This window comes from Tachyglossus aculeatus, chromosome 23 (genome assembly GCF_015852505.1).
Source record: "Tachyglossus aculeatus isolate mTacAcu1 chromosome 23, mTacAcu1.pri, whole genome shotgun sequence".
Lineage (NCBI taxonomy): Eukaryota > Metazoa > Chordata > Mammalia > Monotremata > Tachyglossidae > Tachyglossus > Tachyglossus aculeatus.
The window spans coordinates 31,819,375-31,847,355 of record NC_052088.1 but is presented as its reverse complement, the minus strand read 5'-3'; the positions used below and the strand labels follow the sequence as shown (position 1 = coordinate 31,847,355).

At 44.3% G+C, this 27,981-nt stretch overlaps 1 protein-coding gene across 3 annotated transcripts in view; it reads right to left on the bottom strand.

Annotated features, from left to right (window-relative positions):
- PLPP1 (phospholipid phosphatase 1) overlaps nucleotides 1–27,981 on the bottom strand; it is a 144,787-nt gene that overhangs the window by 90,215 nt on the left and 26,591 nt on the right. Inside the window, exon 2 of one of the 3 annotated variants that reach the window (XM_038765440.1) lies at nucleotides 11,054–11,208. The exons of the other annotated variants lie outside the window; for them this stretch is intronic. Within the exon in view, the coding sequence (XP_038621368.1) occupies nucleotides 11,054–11,208 (155 nt within the window). The remainder of the gene's footprint in view (nucleotides 1–11,053; nucleotides 11,209–27,981) is intronic. 3 annotated transcript variants of the gene reach the window in all.

Genomic DNA, 27,981 nt, shown 5'->3' with positions numbered 1-27,981 from the left:
GGCATTTATTAAGTGCTTACTATATGCACAGCACTGTACCGAGAACTTGGAAGTTGTTAGACATGTTTTCTGCCCACGACAAGCTTACTGTCCTTCCTGGGGACAAGTTGTTGTTGCTGTTGTTTACGGTATTAGTTAAGCACTTACTATGTGCCAGGCACTATTCTAAGCGCTGGGGTAGATACAAGGTTAATCAGGTTGGACATAGTCTCTGCCCCACAGAAGGCTCACAGTCTTAATCCCCATTTTACAGATGAGGGAACTGAGGGAAAGAAAAGTGACTTGCCCAAGGTCACAAAGCGGAAGTGTAGGAGCCGGGATCAGGAGCCAGGTCCTTCTGACACTCAAGCTCGTACTCTAACCACTAGACCACGTTGCTTCTCTGCACATAGTAAGCGCTCAATAAATACGATTGATTGATTGATTGATTCTCTACCAAGTGAAAACCAACTCAAAAGGTCTGGCATTCGCCATAAATGAAACAAATGCTCTCCCCTTATGGCAGCTCAGTGAACCACGAAGCACTTTATGAACTTCGTCTCAGTTTACGGATCAAGAAATTGAAGAATGAGCAGAGATTTGGGGTCATTGTTTCTTTAAGTGGGTTGCCCAAGATCAAGAGAGGGGGCAGGAATCCCATTCTGGCCTGCCCTCGCATTCTCACGCTCCAGACTCCTTCTTGAAGCATGCCTAGAAACCAAGAGCACTTAGCTTCACCATTACAAATATCCAAATAGTCTAATCGTTATACAGCCTGAGAACAAAAAGAGTCTCCGCACCCTCCACCCTCCAACTTTTTTTTTTTTTGGGGGGGGGGGGGCGGCAAATTATGTTCCGTTGTGGTCAAATTCTTCCAGGATCTTTCTTCAGAGCTTTCTTTTGGTCAGATAGGAGAAAGCTATTTGGAGCCACCAGGAACATCTGAAGCATCTCGGAAATGGCACTTGTCCAATGGTGCTATTTTTGTTCTCACTCACATTTACTGAATAAGGTAGTGTTTCAAGCCCACAATACCAATATTGCAGAAGGTGATGGTGAGGTCTTTGCCCTTTGCTTATTTTGGGGGGTCTGGCCTGTCTAATTTTGCATTTCTTGCAAGAATGAGCTAAGTGGGGAGGCTTTGAACGTGTACTTTTGGGGTTTTGTAAGGTTTCTGTACGGTTTGGGAGGGGGATTTATTTTCTATTACTTTTAAATTCTGTTTAAAGCTCTAGACTAGGTCCCTGGGGGGCCATGTCTAATTCTCATCTGGAAATTCTCTCCCACTGCTCAGTACAGTGCTCTACACACAGTACTCACTTAATTAATACTATTACTACTACAGTGAAGGTCCCAAGATGACACACTTTCATTCATTCATTCAACCATATTTATTGAGCGCTTACTGTGTGCAGAGCACTGTACTAAGCGCTTGGGAAGTACAAGTTGGCAACATATAGAGACGGTCCCTACCCAACAGTGGGCTCACAGTCTACTGAAATATACTTCCTAAAAAAGCATATTAGTCAATCTTAATGGTAATTTCTCTAATAAAACTTGTCTTTTCTACCACGAAGGATTCCAGTAAAGTTGAAAGACATCTATTTTAATTACATAAAATCAATTTCAATCAAGGTTAAAATTCACTGAGTACCTTTTTTAAAAAAATATAACGGCAAAAAGAGTGGCTCTAAATTACCCTTGTATAATATAATGGATTTAAGTTTTATTTGTCCTAAACGGACTCATGACTCACCATAACACATTAAATAATTTATAAAATATAACTTTTTTTGGAATGAAGCCTTGATGCAGATTTAATTTAAAAAATTTAAGAGCTGAAGGGGACTTTTTGAGGCTTTTCATTTAAATCCCCTCTTCAACACTTTGTCACTCATAAATATGTAATTCCGGACTGCATGGTAAAAAATACACACGGGACCAAAATTACAGGCTCCTCCTACCTGAACAGGCAACCCTCCTTCCATGCTGACAGTTACTCCGTAGTTGATTTCATCAACCCTCACGTGCAGCAAATACTGGTAACTTTATTTAGAGTCAAAGCGGTATGCCATTTTAGTAGCAAGGGTTTTACCTGTACAATTTAAGGGCAGCAGTGCTACTGGTTTGCCATTTTAGTAGCAAGGGTTTTACCTGTACAATTTAAGGGCAGCAACGTTACTGGGATCTAAAATTTCTAAACCACCCCGGGAGAACATAAGAACCTCTACGAGAGCTGCCAAAATAAACCCCAAAATACCATTAACAAAATATGGGGAAATCCTGAGGAAATTTCTAAGTTCATGGACAATCCCACCCCTTCCTAGTCCTCCAGCCTGAACTAGGTGAGATAGCAATGAAATAAATCTATTATACAGGCCCCATTAAAGTCACATGGTACTTAAGGCCCCACTCATTCTCAGCCCATAGGTCTTTAGGCATGGATCATTAAGTTAATCGTGTGCAGAGATCAACAATCTAGTATGGGTAAAAATAAAAAGGTTTCTTTTTTTAATTTCGGGAAAGAATCACATAAAATGGGTTTTATGATTTATAGAGCAGCTATGACTATTAATAGTCACTTCTCAACAAGTCAGCTTGTTACTGAGCGAAACACAGAACAGATCTAACCGAAATATTTAAAAAGCATCAAAAATTGCGATCCTTTAAACCCTAAAGTACAGCAGGGGTATGAGTAACAGAAGAGTGGCACAAAGTTCTGTGCATAATTCTTGGTGCAGCATGAAAAGGATGAAATAACTACGTCATATTTTTTCCAATTAGACACGCCCCGCTCTCTAGGGTGTAACTATTTAATCTCATCAGAGGCACTCTTCCAAACTGCCCTTAACGAATGACTTTTTAACACTAAAGATTTTCACAAAGTTAATTTTGTGAGCTGTTATTTTTCCAATGGATAACTTTCCTCCCCCTCTAGACTGTAAGCTCGTTGTGGGCAGGGAACGTGTCTACCAACTCTGTTATACTGTACTCTCCCAAGCTCCTAGTACAGTGCTCAGGACATAGTAAGTGCTCACTGATTGACTGGGAAACCACAGCAATCGGTGGAGGGGAGGTGGCCCATCTGATGTTCGACTAATGTACTAATAGAAATTTCCCATTAGCAATGTTTACCAAGTTGAAATATTTAACCACACCTCTGCAAACTCCACTACTTGTCTTTCTGGTCCATTCACCCACTTTTAAAACAAAGCAAAACAAAAAACAACCAAACATATGCGTCAAAAGTATCTTCAAATCAGCAGAAACCATTTTTAGTTGAACACTGGGGGCTAGAATTCTTCCTGAATAAATTTTCTCGTTAGAAACTTCGATTTTAGAGGCTCCACTCAGTACATGGTATTTTGACCCTATGCACCGACTCCAGATATTTGGGCCAAGTAGACACAACTCCTCTAGACTGTGAGTCTGTTGTGGGCAGGGAATGTGTCTGTTTATTGTTCTAGTGTACTCTCCCAAGCGCTTAGTACAGTACTCTGCAAACGGTAAGCGCTTGATCAATGTGACTGACTGACTGAGGGTGAGAGAGAAGCAGCATGGTGTAGTTGATAGAGCACGGGCCTAGGAATCAGAAGCTCATGGGTTCTAATCCTGGATCTCATTCATTCAATCATATTTATTGAGCACTTACTGTGTGCACAGCACTGTACTAAGCGCTTGGGAAGTACAAGTCGGCAACATATAGAGACGGTCCCTACCCAACAACAGGCTCACAGTCAATGCGTCTGCTTTGTGACCTTGGACAAGTCACTTGACTTCTTTGTGCCTTAGTTACCTTATCTTTAAAATGGGGTTTGAGACTGTGAGCCTCATGTGGGACAGGGGCTGTATCCAACCCGATTTGCTTGACTCCACCCCAAAACCTAGTACTGTGCCTGACACACAGTAAGCGCTTAACCAATACCATAATTATTAAGCTCTTAGTACAGTGCTATTCACATAGTAAGTGCTCAATAAATACAATTGAATGAATTAGACGCACCACTACCGGTCCATCCTCAAACCCGTCCCAGGAGTCCTGCGGGAACCGAAAGCCAGTCGGGTTTTTCCACCCTTCCATCCCTGACCCTCCGCCCTATTGCTCCACTGGATGAGCTAAGGGCACATATAACAGCTGAGGCAGGCCAGGAGAAGGGTACATGAGAAGCAGCGTGGGCTCGGTGGAAAGAGCCCGGGCTTTGGAGTCAGAGGTCATGGGTTCGAATCCCAGCTCCACCACATGTCTGCTGTGTGACCTTGGGCAAGTCACTTAACTTCTCTGAGCCTCAGTTACCTCATCTGTAAAATGGGGATTAAGACTGTGAGCCCCCCTTGGGACAACCTGATCACCTTGTATCCCCCCAGCGCTTAGAACAGTGCTTTGCACATAGTAAGCGCTTAACAAATGCCATTATTATTATTATTATTATTATTATTATTACCGTCAAATGGGCGAGACCCTGGGCACCTCCAAACATCAGTTGTAGTCAGGGAGACTCAGTAGATCCAAAACAATCGGGAGGCAGGCGCCCCAGACTTCATAAGCCGTCCCATCTCAAGTGCTCAGTACAGCGTTCAGCACACGATAAGCCTCCTTACTAGGCCAGTAGCCGTGGTAGCCGTTTCTGTGGCTACGGACATGCGATGGACTCTGAATCATGGGGAACCGGAAATTCTGCTCCTCCATGCGCACGCCCCTCCTGACTTTGGTGTATGTGACCTTGTCTCTTACGCTGTTCCAATGTTTCATTGCTCCTAGCTTGACTGTCTCCAGTGCTCTCCCCCACCTACACCCAGCGCTTAGAACAGTGCTTGGCACATAGTAAGTGCTCAACAAACACCATCCTTATTATTCAGGGTCCGTGTCCAATTTCCATTTGTAGAAGCAACATGGCTTAGTGGATCGAACACGGCCTGAGAGTCAGAGGACCTGGGTTCTAGTCCCGGCTCTGCTACGCGTCTGCTGGGTGACCTTGGGAAAGTCACTTTACTTCTCTAGAGAAGCAGCATGGCTCAGCGGAAAGAGCCCGGGCTTTGGAGTCAGAGGTCATGGGTTCAAATCCCGGCTCCGCCGCTTGTCAGCTGTGTGACTTTGGGCAAGTCACTTAACGTCTCTGAGCCTCAGTTGCCTCATCTGTAAAATGGCGATTAAGACTGTGAGCCCCCCGTGGGACAACCTGATCACCTTGTAACCTCCCCAGTGCTTAGAACAGTGCTTTGCACATAGTAAGCGCTTAATAAGTGCCATTATTATTTATTTATTATTATTATTTATTCTCTGGGCCTCATTTACCTCATCAGTAAAACAGGGATAAGAGTGTGAATCCCATGTGGGACAGGGACTGTGTCCAACCTGATTAACTCGAATCTACCTCAGTGTAAAGAACAGTGCTTGGCACATAGTGAGCACTTAAGTACCATCATCATTATCATTAGATCCTTTCCTAGCCCTTCGTCCAGTGCTCTGCCCACAGGAAACGCTCAATAAATACAACTGTTGCTATGAGGACGTGCTCGGGAACTACCGCTGATCGACAGTCTCAACGAGCCCGTCGATAAGAGTTATGACCAAAGCATGAATTAGCAATCTCATCTAGGCTGGGCTGAAGATAAAGCAGACCCTCTGGGAAATTTGCGGGTTTGGGGAGGCCTCTGAAGATTTGTAACTTCCTACTGAAACATAATACATGAGAAGCAGCATCGCTCCGTGGATAGAGCCCGCGCCTGGGAATCGGAAGGACCTGGGTTCTAATCTCAGCTCTGCCATGCATTGGCTGTGTGACAATGGCATTTCTTGACCACTTCCTGGGGAGAGGTCACTGTGCTAAGCACTGGGGAGAGTCCACTCCAACAGACTTAGACGTGCTCCCTGCCTACAAGGCACTTCCAGTCTACTTCTGCTTAGCTGCTCTGGTGGAACTGGTCTGTGCCGGAGGTGTGAATGGGGACTGGGGGAACTGCCATCCCACACGCAGCTTTGGAAGAGAGGGTGGTGGTAACCTTGAGAGCATCGGTATGTACTCAGTATGTACTGACACTGTGAGTCCCACGTGGGACAGGGACCATGTCCAACCCGATTTGCTCGTATCCACCCCAGTGCTTAGTACAGTGCCTAGCATACAGTAAGCGCTTCGCAAATACCAAGATTATTATTATTATTATTATTATTATTAAAGAAGAGGAGAAGACTTCTTCCCTGCTACTGTGTAGCCACTAAAACAGTACTTTCCCACCAGTTCAACTGAAAGCTGGAGCCTTTAATATGTCCCACCTTTGGCCTTCTGGGGGGCAGGGTGGGGGAATTCTACCCATCCTGTCAATTGCGAGCCATCTGGTTGCATTAGCTATCTACCAGCTCCGTGGCATTGGATTTTTGCCAAGTGCTTTGTACAGTGCTCTGCACATGGTAAGCGCTCAATAAATACCACTGATGGATTGATTACCTTAGTGAACTCAAAGTAGGTGACTAGTGCAGTGCTGGGCACATAGTATTGCTTAAAAAATACTATAAAAAAAAGAAATCAGCTCAGTGGTATTTACTGAGCCCTTACTGGGTGCAGAGCACTGTACTAAGCGCTTGGGAGAGTTAACTACAATGAAGTTGGTAGACATGTTCTCTGCCCACCATGAGGTTACAGTCAAGAGTCCAACTCCCCTTCCTTATAGCAGGGAATGTGCCCACCAATTCTATTGAATCGTACACTCCCAAGTGCTTAGCACAGTATTCTACACACAGTAAGCACCCAGTAAATACCATTGATCGATTACCACAGAGTATGAAACACTATCAAAATTAAACTCCATCAACATTATCTATGTTAAAAACATTGTTTTAAAATGGTGCTTTTTAAATGAAATGTACTGATTCTTTTTCTTTCTTTTCTATAGGACCCGCATAAAATGAGCTCTCCTGAAATGGAGATGGGACACAAACAAGAGAACCAAAACAGTTTGAGGAGAGAAGAATGACTACCCTGAATAAGAGCAAAGAAGAGCTCCAGATTTTGGCCTCTTCTCTACCTTCCAACTCTTTGCTGCTCTCAACCCTTTTATCCCCAGGGAAACATATCTTTACCTTATGCCAACATAAGAAGCGGGTGACAGAAGAAGGGAACAAAAGAAATCTGAGAGATCTCAATTCACAAACCCAAAACAACTCCTGTTGAACTGCAGGGTAAGAGACACAGGATGGAAACTTTTGTTGGATTAAAAAAAAAACAAAACAAGAAAAAAAAACCCTCTGAAGAGGCGAAAATATTTTTGCCTGGCCTTGAAATGGATAAATTAGTGTTTTTTGGTTTCTTTAAAATCAGCTCCTATTTAAGACTCTCAAAAAGAATAATGTGGCCTCTCTCTGCTCTGCACATCTATTGCTAAAGATACATTTGTACAAAAGGTTTCCCAGTCAGGGGACTGGCTAGTTTTAAGCTCGCTGTGGGCAGGGAACATATCTATCAACTCTGTGGTATTGTACTGTCCCAAGAGCTCAGTACAGTGCTCAGCACCCAGCAGGCACTCAATAAAGCCCATTGATTGACAGTGGCCTGCCCTCTGCCAGAGAGCCTTTTACTTAATTAACCAAGCCTGATTCCAAAACTGATCCAAATATTGGTTTCCCTTGGCCTAATTGAGTAAAGGAATCAAACATGGAGAACAAGGAGAGGTGCAATCTGAAAAGTTTTTCCCCTTCAACGGTTCCTCTTGCTCCTTAAAATGCACACTTTTACAAAACCCACGTAATATTTATAAGAGCTAACAGTCCTGTGTTTTAGGCACATTGTCAAAAAGAACTGCCATGGAAAAATGAGCACCTTCAGAACATACTGGATGCTAAGAGGGAGACTCAGTAAATGGCTGTTGGCTTTTGCAAAATGATAGCATTTTTCCTATTTGTGTTCATTTATTTTCACTATTTTCTAATTTCAAGAGGCACCAAATGAGTCAGTATCATTCTCCAAGATGATCACATTTGAACGGGGCTTAAATTTGGGCCAGATCAAGAATCACAGTTTCCCGTTGGTGATCACAGGAGAACATTAAAGGGAGTCAGACCTACGACTTGTTTGATGTGAAACAAGCTTGTCACGAGGCTAAAGAGCCACCAAGGCATTCCATTCACTTCCTCGCAATGTTCCCAGACAAGGCACATTCCCAATTCAGTCAGTCCTTCCACAACACAGGGGTTCCGTTCTCGAAGAACATCGCGTTAAAGACAACTCACGTTATAGTTCTCATGCATGTCACAACCATTTCTTCCCACTTCCCAGCACATTCTACCCAAACAGACGAACTTTGTTCCTCAGTAGTCCCTGATTCCCCAAAGGCCTTTTTACCAAAAACACAGTGAAAGCGCACACCTTTCCCCTTGCCAAAAAAATACAGCTTTAAAAGCTCTCATGCCCAAATGTCTTTTACTTCTTGAAATAATTTACTTAGCATGAATTTCTTCTCCTGACCAAGCTCCCATGAAGAGGAAGTGTCTTAAAACAACAAAATGATACCATTTGATTCTGCAGGGTTTCAAGCAGCAAGAATTCTTTAAAATTCCAGTACCTATTTTAAAAAGCCTAGGGGAAGGACTAGGAAATAAATCCCCAGTTGGCCGGGAGAAAAGAGGAGTTTAAAAATACAAAACAAAACCCTGAAATCTTGAGTCAAGATGCTTCAGTGCCTTCAGAATGTTTCTTTTTTCTCTTTGAAGCTTCCCTCCACATATGCCACTGTGCTACAGGACAAATGGCAAGAATCCAAGAAGTGAACACCCAAAGAACCATCACTACTTCACCATCCACGGGAAATTATTCTTTATTTAAACCCGGTGACATCATGATGTCTTTCCTGCAAGACACTCAATTATTTTTAGATCAATTTCGGGAGATTTAAACATCAAAGGGTCCAAAAGGTCACACGGGCATGTTTCTGTTCAGGTTATTTTTGTCCCTCAGAAGTTACTAATTGCTCATCAAGATTACATTGGCATCTATTGCTTAACAAGCCTATATTTCATTTAATGGTAAAAGCAAATCTCAAATGACCTCCCATCCAAATCACCAGCAATTCAAACGACAGATTTCACAAGGTGATAGCTGATAATAAAGGCAAAGCATGCACACTCTACTTCGGGGAAATACACATTTTGCCTTTTATATCTTTGTGATTTTGTTTTTCCACCAATTTTTCCAGCTTGACAATAGATATATCCGTTAATGGTTATTTTAGAGAATGGATAACCTCAGTAGGAAATTAGCCCTCCCCCCCCACAAAAAATTTCAGAATTAGTTGTTCTGATTGGGTCTCCCTTCAAATATCAAGCTAATCAATCAATCAGATTTATTGAGCGCCTATGTGCACAACATTGTACTAAGCGTGTGGGAGAGTACAATATAACAGAGCTGGCAGTCACGCTCCCTGCCCGGAAGGAGCTTACAACGTAGGGAGGGAGACAGACATTAAAATAAATTATGAATATGTACATAAATGCTGTGGGGCTGAGGGGGTGGGGGGGTGAATAAAGGGCACAAACCCAAGTGCCAGGGCAAAGCTGAAGGGGAGGGCGTTCCAGACCAGCGGCAGGATATGGGCAAGGGGCCGGCAGTGAGATAAATGAGAGGGAGGTAGAGTGAGTTGGTTGGTGTTGGAAGAGTGAAATGAACAGGCCACGCTATAGGAGGAAATCAGCAAGGTGAGATAGGAGAGGACAAGGTGACTGAGTACTTTAAAGCCGATGATAAAGAGTATCTGTGGAGGTGGATGGGCAACCACCATAGGGTCTTGAGGAGTCAAACATGGACCAAACGTTGTGTAGTAGGGACTGGAATGTGGAGAGGCAGGAGGTAGGGATGACAGCAAAGAGGCTTGAAGTGGAAATCAAGGCGGGCTAGGATAAGGGCTTGGATTAATATGGCAGCAGTTTAGATGGAGAGGAGCGGGCCGATTTTCGCGATGTCGTGAAGGTAGCACCAACGGGATCTGATGATGGAAAGAATGAGAGATGAGTCGGGGACAATGCTAAGGTTATGGGCTTGCGAGACAGAGAGGGTGGAGGTGCCGTCAGAGTGAGGGGAAAGTCAGAGGGGGGACAGGATTTGGGTGGGAAGATGAGGAGGTCTGTTTTGGACATGTTCGGTTTCAGGTGTTGGCGGGACATGCAGATAGAGATGTCCTGAAAGCAGGAGAAAATCAGGGTTGCAGGTGTAGATTTGGGAATTATCCGCAAAGAGATGGCAGATGAAACCACGGCAGTGAATGAGTTCTCTAAGGGAGTTGGGTGTAGATGGAGAATAGACGTGGACCCAGAACTGGGACTCCCACAGTTAGGAGGTGGCAGAGGAGGATACTGTGAACGAGACTCAGAAGAAGTGGTCAGAGAGATAGGAGAAGAACCAGGAGAGGACAGTGTCAGTGAAGCCGAGGCTGGATAATGTCTCCAGGAGAAGGCGGCCAAGAGGTTGAAGAGGATTAGGATGGAGTAGAGGCCGTTGGATTTGGCAAAAAGGAGATCATTGGTGACCTGAGAGGGCGGTTTCCGTGGAGTGAAGGGGAAAGAAGCCAGATCAGAGGGGGTCAAGGAGAGAATTGAAGGAGAGGTAGCGTGTGTAGACAACTCAATCGAGGAATTCTAAGAGGAGTGGCAGGAGGGAGATGGGGATGATAATTGGAGGAAACCATAGGGTCAAGAGAGGGTCCAAATTATTAATCAATAATCAATCAAGTCCAAATTATGCCCATCACCCTATCATGACCCTAACCACCACTGGTAGCACATATAATAGAGAAGCAGCATGTCCTAGTGGAGAGAGCCCAGGCCCGGGAGTCAGAAGGTCATGGGTTCTAATCCCGGCTCCACCACGTGCCTGCTGTGTGACCTCGGGCAAGTCACTCTGCTTCTCTGAGCCTCGGCTCCCTCGTCTGTAAAATGGGGATTGAGACTGTGATTGGAACAGGGACTGTGTCCAACCCGATTTGCTTGTATCCACCCCAGCGTTCAGTACGGTACGTGGCACATAGCAAGCGCTTAACAAACAGCACAATTATTTTTACACATTACTCCCTCCGGAGTCATTTCATTACTTACAGAGGAAATAGGCAGGGTGAACCCCACTGTGTAGAGGACAGTGGATGTGATGGTACTGTCATGGAACGGATAGTTGATGCTGTCATCGCTACAGAAAAAGCCTCTCTGATAGGGCTTTATTTTGGCCAAGTTTAGAACACCCAAGGGCAAGCCAGCTGTTGGGGAAGGGAGAAAAAAAGAAAGAGACACACAGGATTAAATTCAATTCACTTCAGAGGGAAGTGAAAATTAGTCAGATCCAAATCTCAGTGCCTTTCTCCCTTCTGGGAAAGGCAACCATCCCACAGTCCCCAGGGTCACATGGTGAAGCATGCACTCCGTCGATATCCCTGCCCTCCCAAATTCTCCAAAAATACATTAACCGATGGATGTTGGCCTCTCTACTTCAAGACCAACCAGAAATGGGGAGTAGGGAAGGGCAGAAGTAGCAGAACCTCAAAAAGTGAAGTAAAGGAAGAGCCACATTAAAACTGCTCAAGGCTTAAATTTGCACACTTTGGGACTAGCTGATCTTTGGGTGGTTTAAAGGAGGGGGAAAAAAAAAATCGAGACACCAGGTTAAATTCCGAGGTAGAAAAAACTATCAACATCAGAGCTGGAAAGGGAAGGAGTCGGGGAGGAACACAAGGATGGGGAAACAGCAAACAAAGCAGCGGGATGGCAAGGCTCATGTTCAACAGCAGGAAACTGGAAAGGAGAAACGTTAGAGGGGAAAAGAAAATTAAGTGAAAATGCTTTGGGCACTTTTTAAATGAATGGAAAAGTTTCCAGCTTTCCATGTAAGTGAAACAACATCTGGGTACTATTTTTGTTTTGGAAATTGCAACGGAGTAAATTAAAGATCATTCAGAAAAGTCATGAAGATACAAATAATGTATCATGCTATTAGGAGGGTACTGCATATTACTTGTTACACTACATTACCATACACTTTTTTTTTACCTCACATCCATATCAAATTTGTTAATCCAGCTGATCTAAATAATTTCCACTGTTCACAACCAAAAACAGTGTGGTCTAGTGGAAAGACTACAGGCCTGGGTTCTAATCCCAGCTATGACAACAGTCTGTTGGGTGACCTCGGGCAAGTCAGTTAATCAATCAATGGCATTTATTGAGCGCTTACTGTGTTCAGAGCTCTGTACGAAGTGCTTGAGAGAGGACAATACAACAGAGTTGGTAGACACTTCCTCTGACCCCAAGGGGCTTACAGTTTAGATGTCTGGCCAGACATCACCTCATCTGTAAAATCAGGATTAAATCCTACTCCCTCCTATTTCGGCTGTGAGCCCTAAGTGGGACAGGGACCATGCCTAACTCGATTATCTTGAATCCGCCCCCTTGCCTAGTACAGTGCTTCGCACATAGTAAGTCCTGAACAAGTATTATTTTAAAAATACATATTTTGCATAGCTTTGAGCAGGCAAAGGCATCTTAGGTCCGGAATGCCACCCTTCCGAACTTGTTACTTTCCATTACTTTATTGTGGTTGTTTTCTATAATGCCCGTAAGCATAAAATACAATGGGAGACAGAGATATTTCTGATTGAAACAGCCTGGCCTGCATCTGTCAAAGACAAGGCCTGTTTAATGAGCAGGAGGATGAAGCCAATGATGAGGACAGAGAAATGGAGGAGGATGTCAGAGAGGGAAATGAGGAGGAAGAGGAGGATGACAATAAGGATAAGAATTGCAGGGATCAGGAGGCAGACAGAAACGATGAGGATGACGCTGATGATGATGATGACAACGATGGTCATGACAGAGTAACATTGCAGTGGGCAGTGTTGACAATCCTAGAACTAAAGAATTATGTTTTCATCACAGAACTCTAACTTAAAGGATGCCTCTCCGTCTCATACATCTAGTATGTTTTGGAAATTTGAACATGTATCTAGTATGTCTAACGACCTTGGTATGCCTGACAAATACAAACCAGCCTTGAAGAAAGACGACTGTATACCACAACTCAGCTAAAGAATCGAATGGTAAAGGATGTCTGTTCCTGACAAACTACAGTATTTTTCCCCGCCAAACTTACCACGTCTCAACTTATTCATTCATTCATTCAATCGTATTTATTGAGCGCTTACTGTGTGCAGAGCACTGAACAAAGTGCTTGGGAAGTACAAGTTGGCAACGGACACCAGACTGCTTCTCACCACCCAGTCCACTGAAGTTGAAATTCACATGGCTACTTCAGTGTTGGTCGTTTGTGCCTACGCTTAATAGATAAGATAGAGAAGCAGCGTGGCTCAATGGAAAGAGCACAGGCTTTGGAGTCAGAGGTCATGGGTTCAAATCCCAACTCTGCCAATTGCCAGCTGTGTGACTTTGGGCAAGTCACTTAACTTCTCTGGGCCTGTTACCTCATCTGTAATATGGGGATTAAGACTGTGAGCCCCCGGTGGGACAACCTGATCACCTTGTTACCTCCCCAGCACTTAGAATAGTGCTTTGCACATAGTAAGCGCTTAATAAATGCTATCATTATTATTATTATTATTGTTGTAGATGCCATTTTCTAATAGTTGTATTTTAATCTCTCAACGTTTATAGAAATATGAAAAATGCCATTACTGGATCAATCAGTGGTCCGGTCAGCTCAGGGCTCTGTCTCTGACAGCAGTATAAGAACATCTGGAGAAACACTTCTTTAGGACAGTTTTCCTCCCTGACATCCATCCTCATGGATCTACATCCAATACCCCTAATTGTCCCTCCAATAACCCACTCTGGACTTTTAATTCATTTATGGATTTATGCAAACCCTTCTTGTAATAATAATAATAATCGCAGTATTTGTTAAGCATTATGTGCCAAGCACAGTACTAAGTGCTACAGAGGAAATGAGCAAATCAGGTTGGACACAATCCCTGTCCCATGTGGGGCTCGCAGCCTCAACCCCTTTTAACAGATGAGGTAACGGACACAGAGAAGTAAAGTGACTTACCCAAGGTCACACAGCACGCATGTGGCAGAGCCGGGATTCAAACCCATGACCTTGTGACTCAGAGGCCCATGCTCTATCCACTACGCCATTCTGCGTCTCTGATATATTTGTCCTGCCTAGTTTCCTGTGGTAATGAATCCCATATGCCAACCACCTGCTATGTGAAGAAGTGTTTCCTTTTGTTTGTTTCAAACCTATCGTCTTTGAACTTCAATAAGCTCCCGCATACGCTGGTATTTTGAGACTCGGTGAACAATTCCATGTCTCCATCTCCACAACCTTCATGAGTTTGTAAAATTCAATCATATAGTAATAATAATGATGGTATTTGTTAAGCGCTTACTATGTGCTGAGCACAGTTCTAAGCGCTGGGGTAGATACAAGGTAATTAGGTTGTCCCACATGGGACTCACAATCTTAATCCCCATTTTACAGAAGAGATAACTGAGGCACAGAGAAGTTAAGTGACTTGCCCAAAGTCCCACAGCTGTTAAGTGGCAGAGCCGGGATTAGAACCCATGACCTCTGTCTCCCAAGATCGGGCGCTTTCCACTAAGCCATGTTGCTGCTCTAATCATATGTCCTCTCAGTCTTCATCTTTCCAGTTCCGTTCCACAAAGAAGATTTCTCCACCACTTGATTATCTATTATTTTTTAGGCTTCGCTGCCATTACCTTAAGATGCAACATCACAAAAACAATCTGATAAATAACAAAGATGGATGTTGTCATTAAAACAATACTCTTGGAGCAACTCATTTTTCTATGAGCATTTTTGCAATGTATAAAACGAGTAAAGCTGCTAAATCAATTTTAGCATTTTTTTATGGTATTTGTTAAGTGCTTACTATGTGCCAGGCACTGTTCTAAGTGCCGGGGTAGATTTAATCAGAACAGTCAAAAGTAAAAAGAGGTATACACCTCCCAGACCAATGAGAGTAATAAGATCACCAGTCAACTACTCAATGCCCAAATAATCTACAGGACAATGAGTTGTGTGTGAAAAATCAACCAAGCTTCTCCCTCTTTAGTAATAAGGGAATTTGCCTGGTCTTCCCTACCACCTTCTTCGAAGTATTCCTTTCAACCATTTGGATAACAGTCTGGATAGCATTTGGATAACATTTGGATAACAGGATAACCTCTTAGAAATCTCCTTTCCATACCTATAGCTTCCTAAATGCATCCTCCACGAACAACCAGATTTCCATTTTTAATTGAGGATTTTCACAAGTTCCAAGGGCCTTCCTCATCCAGCTCACTTTAATAATAATGATGGCATTTATTAAGTACTTACTATGTGCAAAACACTGTTCTAAGCGCTGGGGAGGTTACAAGGTGATCAGGTTGTCCCACTTGGGGCTCACAGTCTTAATCCCCATTTTACAGATGAGGGAACTGAGGCCCAGAGAAGTGAAGTGACTTGCCCAAAGTCACACAGCTGACAAGTGGCAGAGCTGGGATTTGAACCCATGACCTCTGACTCCAAAGCCCCTGCTCTTTCCACTGACCCACACTGCTTCACTTTGGGCAGGGAACGTGACCACCAATTCTGCCATAGTGCACTCTCCCTCACAATTAGTACAGGGACCTGCACACCGTAATCGCTCAATAAATGCCACCGACTGATTATGAGGAAATATCACCATTTGGCATTAGCCCACCATCTAAGGCACACGACTTAAACAACAGAAATATTTTTGCCCTACAAGACTGAGACTGCCTCTTGGGAGTTTAAAACATCCAGAAACGCAAGCAAGGCCCTACGGAATTTATTAAGGTACAGAGATTAAAGAATGAACAGTGTGACCTTGTGGATAGTGCTAAGCCAGAAGGTCATGGCTTCTGATTTTGGCTCTGCCACTTGTCTGCTGCATGATCTTGGGTATATCACTTCCTTCTCTGGGCCTCAGTTCCCTCATCTGTAAAATGGGGATTATTACTGTGAGCCCCATGTGGGACACGGACGGTGTCCAACTTTATTACCTTGTATCTACTCCAGTGCTTAGAACAGTGCTTGGTATACAGTAATCCCTTAAATATCATTGTTATTACTATTATTATGTGGACTGGCTATGAAGTACAATTGCTCTATAGTCCTACCCACAAACTCTACGGGCCTCCGAAGTCAACTGAACTGCCTGAGAGCTATCTTCAAGACAAAGAACTCAGTGACATTTAGATGGAAGCTCCTCAAGGAATAATTATAATAATAATAATTGTGGCATTTGTTAATCACTTACTATGTACCATGCACTGTACTTACTAAGTGCTGGGGTAGATACAAGCAAATCGGGTTGGACAAGGTCCCTGTCCTACATTGGGCTCCCAGTCTTAATTCCCATTTTACAGATGAAGTAACCGAAGCCCAGAGGAGTGAAGTCTCTTGCCCAAGGTCAAACAGCAGACAAATGGCAGAGCCGGGATTAGAAGCCAGGTCCTTCTGACTTTCAGGCCCAGGCTCTATCCGCTAAGCCACGCTGCTTCTCTGCCTAACCACAAATATCCTCCATATCTTGGAGAAAAATCTAGAGTAATGATAAAGTTGTATTTTCTTCCAGGTCGCATATTCTTTGTACAATTTTTCATCAAGACTGAAAGAATAGCCCCAGATCAAATTTACGTGACTTATCACATTGGACATCTAAGCGAGCTAACACTTTCGGGCCTTTCTCTACAGATCAAACAGGGAAGAAAAAAAAAACAAAAAACAAGTTGCTGAGCAACTCAGTTGAGAGACAAGAGGTGAAGCGCGGAGAATTTATTACCTCCATCTCAATCACCATCATTTTAGTAACAGTCTCATACTCACTCTCTCTTTCATTAAGTGAAACAACACCCAGAGATCAATCTAGATGGGTGGCTTTTTAAAATTTATTTTTAATACGTCAAAAAGCAAAGAGGCATCATTTTGGCAGACAGTGAGTTCTCGTGTTTCCCGTGGAGAGAAATCTCAAGTTTAGCTTCGTATTAAATTAACCCGGTTTTAGTCTGCCAGCCCGCACAAGTCTTCCGCACAAGAAAGATACGGAATTGCTTAGAGGAGCTGAAAATAAAGTAGCTTAAATGACACAAAGCCACAAGTATTTGAAGACATGATGAGGGAGGATTTAGATACACTGAAACCTCATTCTGAATGATGGAAACTCTGAAAAGATCCAATCAGGAAACAATGGAGTTGCGTTCCCACTTGAGTTAGTTATTTTTGGTCCTTTCCAGATAGATGGTCTGTTACCACCCTTAACATGACAATGTCATGACATGACATGATTGTTTCTCAGTACTTGTTTGTTGGAAATGATGGATGATCTGGGGAGGTAGGGAGGGAGAGAGCCGTAGGGGCTGGAACTAAGCTGAAGCGAGGCAAATTGACAAAGCAAAAATAGCTGTATATTAAACTCTGAAGGACAATGTGCATTAAAAACCCTGCACGGGCCAGAAATTCAGGCTCACCCTAAGACCATCTGAGAGCTTCAGATATCAGAGGGAAACAAGGTCTGAAATGGATATGTGAGCCTCACGCTAAAAGTAGTGCCTGGTTTCACTTAGAGAGAATGAACTCAGTCTCCCGAACAAACCCAGGCAAATTTGTCCCCTCGATGGTATTTATTGGGTGCTTAGTGTGTACAGAGTGCTGTACTAAACTCTGGAGAGAGTACAAATACCACCCAGTTGGCAGACACATTCCCTGCCCACAACGAGGAAACAGTCTAGCAGGGGAGATGGCCATTAATATAAATTATGGCCATGTAAAAAAAGTGCTGTGGGGCTGAGGGTGGGGGGAATAAAGAGTGAAGATCTAAGTACTCGGGTGACGCAGAAGGGCAAGGGTGTAGGGGAAATGAGGGCTTAGTCAGGGAAGGTCTTTTGGAGACTGTAAGCTTGCTTTGGGCAGGGAAGGTGTGTACCTATTCTGTCATTGTTCTATTGTAATAATAATAATAACAATAATGGTATTTGTTAAGCGCTTACTATGTGCAAAGCACTGTTCTAAGTGCTGGGGAGGTTACAAGGTGATCAGGTTGCCCCACGGGGGGCTCACAGTTTTTATCCCCATTTTACAGATGAGGGAACTGAGGCCCAGAGAAGTGAAGTGACTTGCCCAAAGTCACACAGCTGACAGTTGGTGGAGCATGAATTTGAACCCATGACCTCTGACTCCAAAGCCCGTGCTCTTTTCAGTGAGCCACACTGCTTCTCCTATAATAATGATGGTATTTGTTAAGCGCTTACTATGTGCAAAGCACTGTTCTAAGCGCTGGGGGGATACAAGGTGATCAGGTTGTCCCACGGGGGGCTCACAATCTTAATCCTCATTTTCCAGATGAAGTAACTGAGGCCCAGAGAAGTGAAGTGACTTGCCCAAAGTCACACAGCTGACAGTTGGCGGAGCGAGGATTTGAACCCATGACCTCTGACTCCAAAGCCCAGGCTCTTGCCACTGAGCCACGCTGCTTCCATTTGCACTCTCCCCAGCGCTTAGTCCATTGCTCTGCACGCAGTAACTGGTCAGTAAATACAACTGATGGACATGTGGTTTGAATAAAGCTTTGAAGGTGGAAAGAGTGCTCATCTGTCAGCTACAAAGGGATGTGGGAGAGGGGTGGGCAGTAAGGCAGATGAGATGAACCCCTAAGCAGCCGAGGGGCGTGCTGGTCGTTTGGGATAAAACTTACGTCGTGGGAAATTCTCACACATGAATGGCTCTGACACCAGGGCCCGCCACCCCGGTGTGGCCCAAGTTCATATCTGCTAGCCGCCCTGTGGCCCCTTCCCAACCTCAATGGGGACTCTGGGCGGGCCAGAGGCAGCGTGGCCTAGTAGGAAGCAGTGCGGCCTAATGGCTAGAGCCCCGGCCTGCGAGTCAGAAGGACCTGGCTTCCAATCCTGGCTCTGCCACTTGTCTGCTGTGTGACCTTGGATGTGTCACTTCACTTCTCTGGGACTCGGTTACAAAACGGAGATTGAGACTGTGAGCCCCGTGTCGGACAGGGACTGTGTCCAAAGTGATTAGATTGTACCTACCCCAGCGCTTAGAACAATTGATACATAGTAAGCACTTAAATACCATCATTACTTTCTACAGCTAACTGTGTTGGGTTAGAAGGTGACCCAAGGATTGGGCTTATTTTACTTCCCGAGCGCAAAGTAAAATTACTTCCCGTCGGTCAGTTTTCCGATGATGTGGCGGCCAGGTGATTGAATTACCCCGTGTCTGAAAGTAAACTTGTGCTGTAGTGCATACACTTTACTGATGCCATAATAACAATAATGGTGTTTGTTAGGTACTTACTATAGTGCCAGACACTGTACTAAATGCGTGGTAGATAGAACTATGCACCTGAGCCCAACCATTTCTTATCATGTTGGGCTTCTTCCAGATGCAGACTGTCAGAAGAATGCTCCCTAATGCCCAAAGAGCAGTCTAAAACACGTAGTGTAAACGGACGTTATGGGAGGGCTACAAATCTAAATTACAGTTCTAAGTATGCATATAAAATGCACTTTTAGTACTGACAAGCGAAACTAGAGTGACTTGAAATTTGACTCAGTAAACCCTTTCATTTTCCTTTTTTTAGCAGCCCAGGGTTAAAAGTAAACATTTTATTTTTTCAGTTCTCCAATACTCTAGGTGTTACCTGGGAAGTTTTTAGAAACTGCTTTTCATTCCAAATATGATGGCTCTTTATTTGGTGACCAATATAGTTTAGACAAAGTACATCTTTTGGGGGGTGGGAGTGGGGGGAGAGAAACCACTCAAACCACTCAATATTTTTCTTGCTTTCTTTGGAAACAGGTGTCACAGATTCTTTCCTGCATATGAAAATCCTTCTGCTAATCATTGGCTACAGGTTATTTCTGAACAAAAAGGAATTTTTTTTTCGTTAAACAAAGTCAACAGATGGTAAAAAGAAACCCATTCTATGTTCCCCCAAGTTGTTCGTTTTTTAAAAAAAACAAACAAACCCAAAACACTATTAAGTTTACATGTTGGGAATTTGTTCTGTGCCTGAAAAAGTCAAATGCAGAGATGTCTCTACTTGCAATTGGAACTGATCAGGGTTCAACTCCCATTTAGCTACACACACACACACACACACACACACACACACACACACACACACACACACACAGATTATATGAGAAATTAATGAAGTTGATTATTTTTTTAAAGAAAATGTGTGGACCCGATTGTGCCTTTGAAAAACTGGAGATAGATTATAGTAAGCTTTTTAACAAATACCATGGGAAACTATGTAATCAAATCTCCAAGTACGTCACAGTAATAAGCCTTGTGAGTGCAAACTTGCATTTTCCATTATTTACTGCGGCGTTGCGGACACCCAAAGAGATTACAGTATTGCCCAGCTTCTTCTGTATCAGCCGAAGGGAAAAAAATCTGATGGCTATTTTCAGAGCTGAACTGGCCCGTAGGCTAACGAGACAGTCCCAAGAGGCCTCGATCCCTGTTGACCAAAGTAGGCCTGACGGCCTATGCCCAGTGACACATGTCAATTTGCTTGCTGGGGACTCCCAAGAAACAGGGGGGCCTCTCTGAGCTGAATAAGCAGCTTGACAGGAGGAAATGGGGCTTCTGTTCCTCAAATCCTGGGAGGCAGTCTGGCTTGGTACAGTGCTCTGCACACAGTAAGGGCTCAATAAATACGACTGAATGAATTGAATGAATCAGTCCATCAGTTCTACTTATTGAGCGCTTGCTGTGTACAGAGTACTGTACTGAAGTGCTTGGGAGGCAACAATAATGCTTAGTACCGTGCCTGGAACATAGTAAGGGCTGCACAAATGCCATAAAAAATAAATAAAGTAAAAACAGACTTGGTAGACACGTTCCTGCCCACAACAATACAGAGTCCTCGGCGTACTGCATCTGAGAATAAACGATGGCTAAACAAAATGCAATGTTTTGCCCACTAAATGTTTCCAGTATCTTTCACCAACCCTCTTTACACAATCAGTTGTATTTATAGAGCGCTTACTATATGCAGAGCACTGTACTAAGCACTTGAAAGAGCGCGATACAATGGAATTAGCAGACACCTTCCCTGCCCATAGCCAGTATTCTACTTTTGGCTTTCAGGGTGGAGAATCAATCACAGGTGAATGAGAAGGAAGAAAAAAAACAAGAAATCCAGAAATTTAAACCTTCAAAACTAATTACCTTGAAAACTGAAAGCATTTAGTATTTACAGTCAGTCGTATTTATTGAGCGCTTACTTTGCAGAGGACTGTACGAAGGACTTGGGAGAGTACAATATAACAATATAACAGAGTCCCTGCCCACAATGAGCTTACAGTTTTAAAAACACTTTCAGGTCCTCCGATTTCATACCCCTTGTTATAGCTCCCTGAGAATAGTAGTGGGGAAAAATCACTAAGTTACACAGAGAAAACAGCAACTGGAACTCCAAGTCCCTGCATTTTTTGCCCGTCACTGGGAACACAGGGCAGCGGGAAGCAGCATGGCCTAATGGAAATAGCATGGGCCTGGGAATCAGAGGATGTGGGTTCTGATCCTGGCTCCATCACATGCCTGCTGTATCACTTCACTTCTCTGTGTCTCAATTCCCTTATCTGTAAAATAATAATAATAATGATGGCATTTGTTAAGCCCTTACTATGTGCCAAGCACTGTTCTAAGCACTGGGGGGATACAAGGTAATCAGGTTGTCCCTTATGGGGCTCACAGTCTTAATCCCCATTTTACAGATGAGGTTAACTGAGGCACAGAGAAGTGACTTGCCCAAAGTCACCCAGCTGACAAGTGGCGGAGCTGGGATTAGAACCCATGACCTCTGACTCCCAAGCCACGCTTGGGAGTGGCTCTTTCCACTGAGCCACGCTGCTTTTCAAGAAGTAGTTGTAACAGTATATATTACATGCTTACTGTGTGCAGAGCACTGTACTAAGCACTGGGAAAGAATTAGGCCCCTGGGAACTCACAATCTAAAATAATAAGGATGGCATTTGTTAAGCACTTACTGTGTGCCAAGCACTGTTCTAAGCCCTGGGGTAGACGCAAGCTAATCAGGTTGGACATATCCCTGCCCCAAATGGGGCTCACAGTCTTAATCCCTATTTCACAGACAAGGGAACTGAGGCAAGAAGAAGCGAAGTGACTTGACCAAGGTCACCCAGCAGTCAAGTGGCGGAGCCGGGATTAGAACCCAGTTCCTTCTGACGCCCAGGGCCGGGCTCTATCCACTAGGCAACACTGCTTCTTCAAGAGAATGAGATCGGATGCAGTCCCGTGCCACATGAGCCTCGCTAAGAGCATGGAAGAACAAGCGTCCTACTAGGTGCTTGGTAAACTGTGAGCTGTAATTCCTCCATCTGATGACTTTACAGTTTTAGTGGTGGAGATAAGTGAAGGTATATTGCTAAATTTACAGTCGGCATCCTGCACTAGAACAGATACAAGCGATAAGCACAAGAGACTAAAATATATTCACAGATGTACTTTAAATGTCTATGGCCATGGTGCACCCGGGAAAGTCAGGGATGAGTCACAGGAGAGAGAAGGGGAGTGATGGGATTTGGAAGAGCTGAGAAGGAGGGACGTTACAGGCTGGGGAAAGGTACAAAGAGTGATGAATCTGAGCCGGAGAGTCACTAGTCAGCAACGGCTTCTAGCAGGGGAAGAGTGTACTATACGCCTCTCTCCTTGTGCCTCTAATCGTTCTCCCCTCTCCCCATCCCCACAGAAAAGATGCTGGCCTAACCCATGAGGCTAATTTGCCCCAAAGGGCGAAATTTGGATTCAAAAAATAGCATCCTATTATGCTTAGGATACGTTCGCAGTTCACAACGGTGTGGACTGAAAACAAAGCCCACTGGATAATGTCAGAGAGTTGGCAGAAAGCCCCCCTCAAGGGAAATTCTCAGCAATCCGGGATAGATCACCTGGCCTGAAGAGTTCAGGCCTTCCCCTGCCTCAAGGCAGGGGGATGGCTTGGATGGTCATCTGAGATCCCTTTCAGCTCCTCGAGGCTACAGAAAAATCCCTAATGGTTGGGAAATGTTGGGAGGCAGTGGGGCCTGGCGGGAAGCTCACCTGACTAGACTTGGGCTCTAGTCCCACCTCTGCCTCTAGCCTCTTGTATGACCTTGGGCAAGTCAGTTCACCTCTCTGGGTCACAACTTCATCACCTGTAAAATGGGGATGAAATACTTGTTCTCCCACCCTCTATGTGAGCCTCATGCGGGACGGGACCGTGCCCCATCTGATTCTCCCGTATCTACACCAGTCCTTAGCACAATGCTTGGCACATAGTAAGTGCTTAATATCGTCATCAAATGTGGACATTTGAAGTTACTCCCAGGTTTTCTTCTCAAGTGAAACTGGACTACAAGAAAGCAAAAATTGATCAAACCAATTTTAAAAGGATGGGGAAATGAGATGAACACTCGTATTGCTAAAGTTTAAAGTCTGAACATGGTGGCACACATTTTATGGTTCAAATACTGTACTTTGAACTCATCAGTCTTCCCTTAACAGTTAAGTTCTGCAAACGGCAGCACTAGACGAAGGAAGCCAGTGTGACAGAGTGGAAACAGCAGGGGCCTGGGTGGAGGAGAACCTGGGTTCTAACCCCAGCTTAGCCAATTGCTGGCTGTGTGACCTTGGGCAAGTCACTTAAATGCTCCATACCACAGTTTCCTCATCTGTAAAACGGGGATTCAAAACCTGCTCTCCCTCCGACTTAGCCCATGAGGCCTGTGTGGGGCCAGGGCTGCGTCTGATCTGATTCTTGCATCTATCCTAGGGCTTAGTACAGTGCTTGGCACATAGCAAGAGCTTAATACAATAACAATGATAATATCATTAACAATGATGATGACAATGACAATAACAATGATACGATTAAAAATGAATAAGGCAGCAGCATGTGGCTTATTCACTCTAGGGTATAGGTTTCCCAATCTTTAGGGAAGGTGTCTGCCAACTCCGTTGGACTGTATTCTCCCAGGGGCTTGGTACAGTGCTCTACACACACTAAATCTGATCGACTGATTGACTGATTGGAGGCAGGCTGAGTCAGGGGAAAGACAAGTCCAGGCAAATTGAGACATTCCCCACAAATGCCCGTTTAGGACTGTTCTGGACCAAGGAGACCACAGGACTGTAGCTGCAACATTTTTGCAGTAGCTACTGCTGTCTGAGGGCTGCAAATCTCCCAGCTTCCAGCAACCCTGGAGACCACAATGCAACTGGAGAAACCGACGAGCCCAAATTACCGCGACCAACCTGATTACTTTATACCTACCCCAGCGCTTAGAACAGTGCTTGTCATGCACCATGTGCTTAACCAACACCCTAAATATCATCATCATCATCATCAATTGTATTTATTGAGTGCTTACTGCATGCAGAGCACTGTACTAAGCGCTTGGGAAGTACAAGTTGGCAACATATAGAGACAGTCCCTACCCATTATTATTATTACCATTATTATTAGGAAGATGAGGCCAGCATCCCTGATTAACACAGAACTGCAGTTCAGAAGCCCCGATGCTCTCCAGACCGTAAGTTGCCGTGGGCAGGGAACAGGTTTATCAACTGCTGTACTGTACTTAAGATACTCTAACATCCCGACTACATACTACTAGTAGTCAATGGAGCTGGTGGCCTGTTCCATATACCTAATCAATATGTTACATCATCTTACTGATTCCAAGTTGCCTTTAGAGTAAAACCCCCTTCCTTACCCTCCTTAGACCAAAGAACGACTTCTTCAATCAGTCAATTAATCAGTCATATTTATTGTGCTCTTAGTGTGTGCACAGCACTGTACTAAGTGCTTGGGAGAGTACAATATAACAATACAACAGACACATTCCCTGCCCACAAGGAGTTTACAGCCTAGAGGCTTCTTCCTCCTACCCAATAGGTAGTTCCAGTTTTTGTAACCCTTAAGGGAAACAATGAATTCTCTGCGTTGGAGAAGACTGGGATTCACTTTTACAATAGGGGATTTCTAAAACACAAAAGGAAGGGAGCGAGCGGTGCCATAGAACGCCTTGCCATTTATTCTCTAGGCCGCTAATCGCAAGTTCTAATAAAAGGCAGGTTGAAGAAAGTGCTGAGGATCAGGAAAAACAGACAAGTGGTGTCCAGAGGGAGAGAGTCTTGGGTCAGAGATCGGTAGTCTTTAGGGGCAAAGGAGAAGCAGCCGTGGCCTCGTTGCTAGAGCACAGTCCTGGAAGTCTGGAAGAACCTGGAAGACAAGTCACTTCACTAGGCCTCGGTTCCCTCACCTGTAAAATGGGGATTAAGGCTGTGAGCCCCATGTGGGACCGGGACGGTATCCAACCTGATTCTCTTGTAGCGACCCTGGTGCTTAGTACTGTGCCTGGCACCTAGTAAGCACTTAACAAAAACTTGTTTGGTTTCATTTTTATTCATATATAAAAGGCCAAAAGTCAGCATGGCTCAGTGGAAAGAGCCCAGGCTTTGGAGTCAGAGTTCAGGGGTTCAAATCCCGGCTCCTCCAATTGTCATCTTGTTGACTTTGGGCAAGTCACTTAACTTCTCTGTGCCTCAGTTACCTCATCTGTAATGGGGATTAAGATTGTGAAGCAACCTGATCACCTTGTAACCTCCCCAGTGCTTAGAACAGTGTTTTGCACATAGTAAGTACTTAATAAATGCCATCATTATTATTATTACCTGCTGCTAACCACCACCCGCCCTGAGAAATACCCATGTCAGCAGTGCCAACCGTTGTCAAGTTACATTCAATTCCTTCCAGCCCTTCTCTGCAACAGCTGCTTCTGTCCTTCCCCAGAGAAGCCAGTCCACCAAACGCTACAATCCAGAAGCAAATGCTCTACTCTGGCTTCTTTGGGCACAGAGCTGCAGGTCTGCCCAGGAGGACTGCCAAGTATATGTGAACTATATCTTTTAATACTGGGTGGGTTCTCCATCCTACAGTGGGGAATTCATTCAGTCATATTTATTGAGCACTTACTGTGTGCAGAGCACTGTACTAAGCACTTGGAAAGTACAATTCGGCAACAGAATGCACCCCGGCCCACTGCACTTAATCAGAGAAGCAGAAGTTCAAGAGCCAAAGACTGCAGGGGCGGCTTTTGACTGCTCTGGTGTAAGCTCACTGTAGGGAGTAAATGTGTCCGCTTATCGTTCTATTACACGCTCCCCAGTGCTTAGTACAGAGCTCTGCACACCATAAGTGCTCAGTAAATATGACTGAGTGACTCACTAGCAGCAGCTTCATTAGCACGGTGAACTTGGTAATTCATTCATTCAATCAATCGTATTTATTGAGCACTTACGGTATGCAGAGCACTGTACTAACGCTTGGGAAGTACAAGTTGGCAACATATAGAGACGGCCCCTACCCAACAACGGGCTCACAGGCTAGAAGACGAGATGCTCAGTTAAAAGTGAGTCAGGGGATATTCTGAATGAAAATAACAGTGATGGTATTTGTTAAGTGCTATGTGCCGGGCAATTTACTAAGCACTGGGGTGGATACAAGCAAATCGGATTGGACACAGTCCCTGTCCCATGTGGGGCTCACACTCTTAGTCCCCATTTTACAGATGAGGGAACTGAGTCACAGAGAAGTGAAGTGACTTGCCCAAGGCCATATAAAGAGCATCAGAAACCATAATCAGCTCATTCATTCGTTCAATTGTATTTGTTGAGCACTTACTGTGTGAAGAGCATTGAACTAAGAGCTTGGGAGAGAACAATACCACAATAAACAGACACATTCCTTGCCCACAATGAGCTTACGGTCTAGAGGGTGGTGGGGCGGCAGACATTAACATAAAAAAATAAATTACAGATATGCACATATGTGGCATGGGGTTGGGAGTGGGGAAGAACAGAGGAAGCAAGTCAGGGCAACACGGAAAGGGAGTGGGAGAAGAGGAAAGGGGAGCTTAGTCAGGGAAGGCCTCCTGGAGGAGATGCACCTTCAATAAGACTTTAAAGTGTTGGGGGGAGTGTGGGGTGTGTGTGTGTGGAGTAACTGTCTGTCAGATTTGAAGAGGGAGAACTTTCCAAGCCAGAGACAAGATGTGGGCGAGGGGTCGGCAGCAAGCGGATGCGACTTCTAAGGAAAAAAACCAACAACCTCCCATTCCAAAAGTAAGGAAGAAAATGGAACCTAAATAGGAGGGGGGGAAAAAAAAAAGATACTGCCAATTTAAATCCAGAAACGCTGAAACCCCGAATGTTTCAATAGCTGGCGTTTCTGAAAAAAGGTGTCGTTTAAAAAAGTGCTTAGCCAATCAGACCCAGTCTCAAATTAAGAAACTGGCAACAATTAGCAACAGGAAAAACTGAATTAAACTGAGCTTGGCCTGAAAAGACTGAACAATTCCTTGGCTTAGCTAAAGAAGAGGGTTTTATAAAAAGATTTTTAAAAGCCAACACACACCCTCGGAAGGGCCTTTGTTCACTCCACTTCCCTTCTTAAAATGGATATAATTATGTTCTAGGCTAGGCAAAGTGTATTTCCAAACAATGCATTTTTGGAGAAGCAGTGTGGCCATATGGAAACAGCACAGGCCTAGGAGTAAGGGGACCTGGGTTCTGATCTCAGCTCCACCACTTGTCTGCTGTGTGACCTTGGGTAAGTCACTTCACTTTTCTGGGTCTCAGTTCCCTCGTCTGCAAAATAGGGATTCAGTACCTGTTTTCCCTCTTACTCAGACTGTGAGTCCCATGTGGGGCCTGATGATCTTGTAGCTCCACCAGTTCTTAGTACGGTACTTGACACATAGTAAGCGTTTAAGAAATACTACAATTATCACCATCATCAGGAGGTAAATCTGGACAAAAGCTAGTTGACATAAAAGGATGAAGAAGCCTCTGCTTCTGTTCAGTTGGGTCCCAAAGTGATAAAGATTGGAACAAGTAAGAGCCCCCATAAATCTAACTGCTCAATTCAGCAGTGAATTGAGAAAGAGAAGCAGCGTGATCT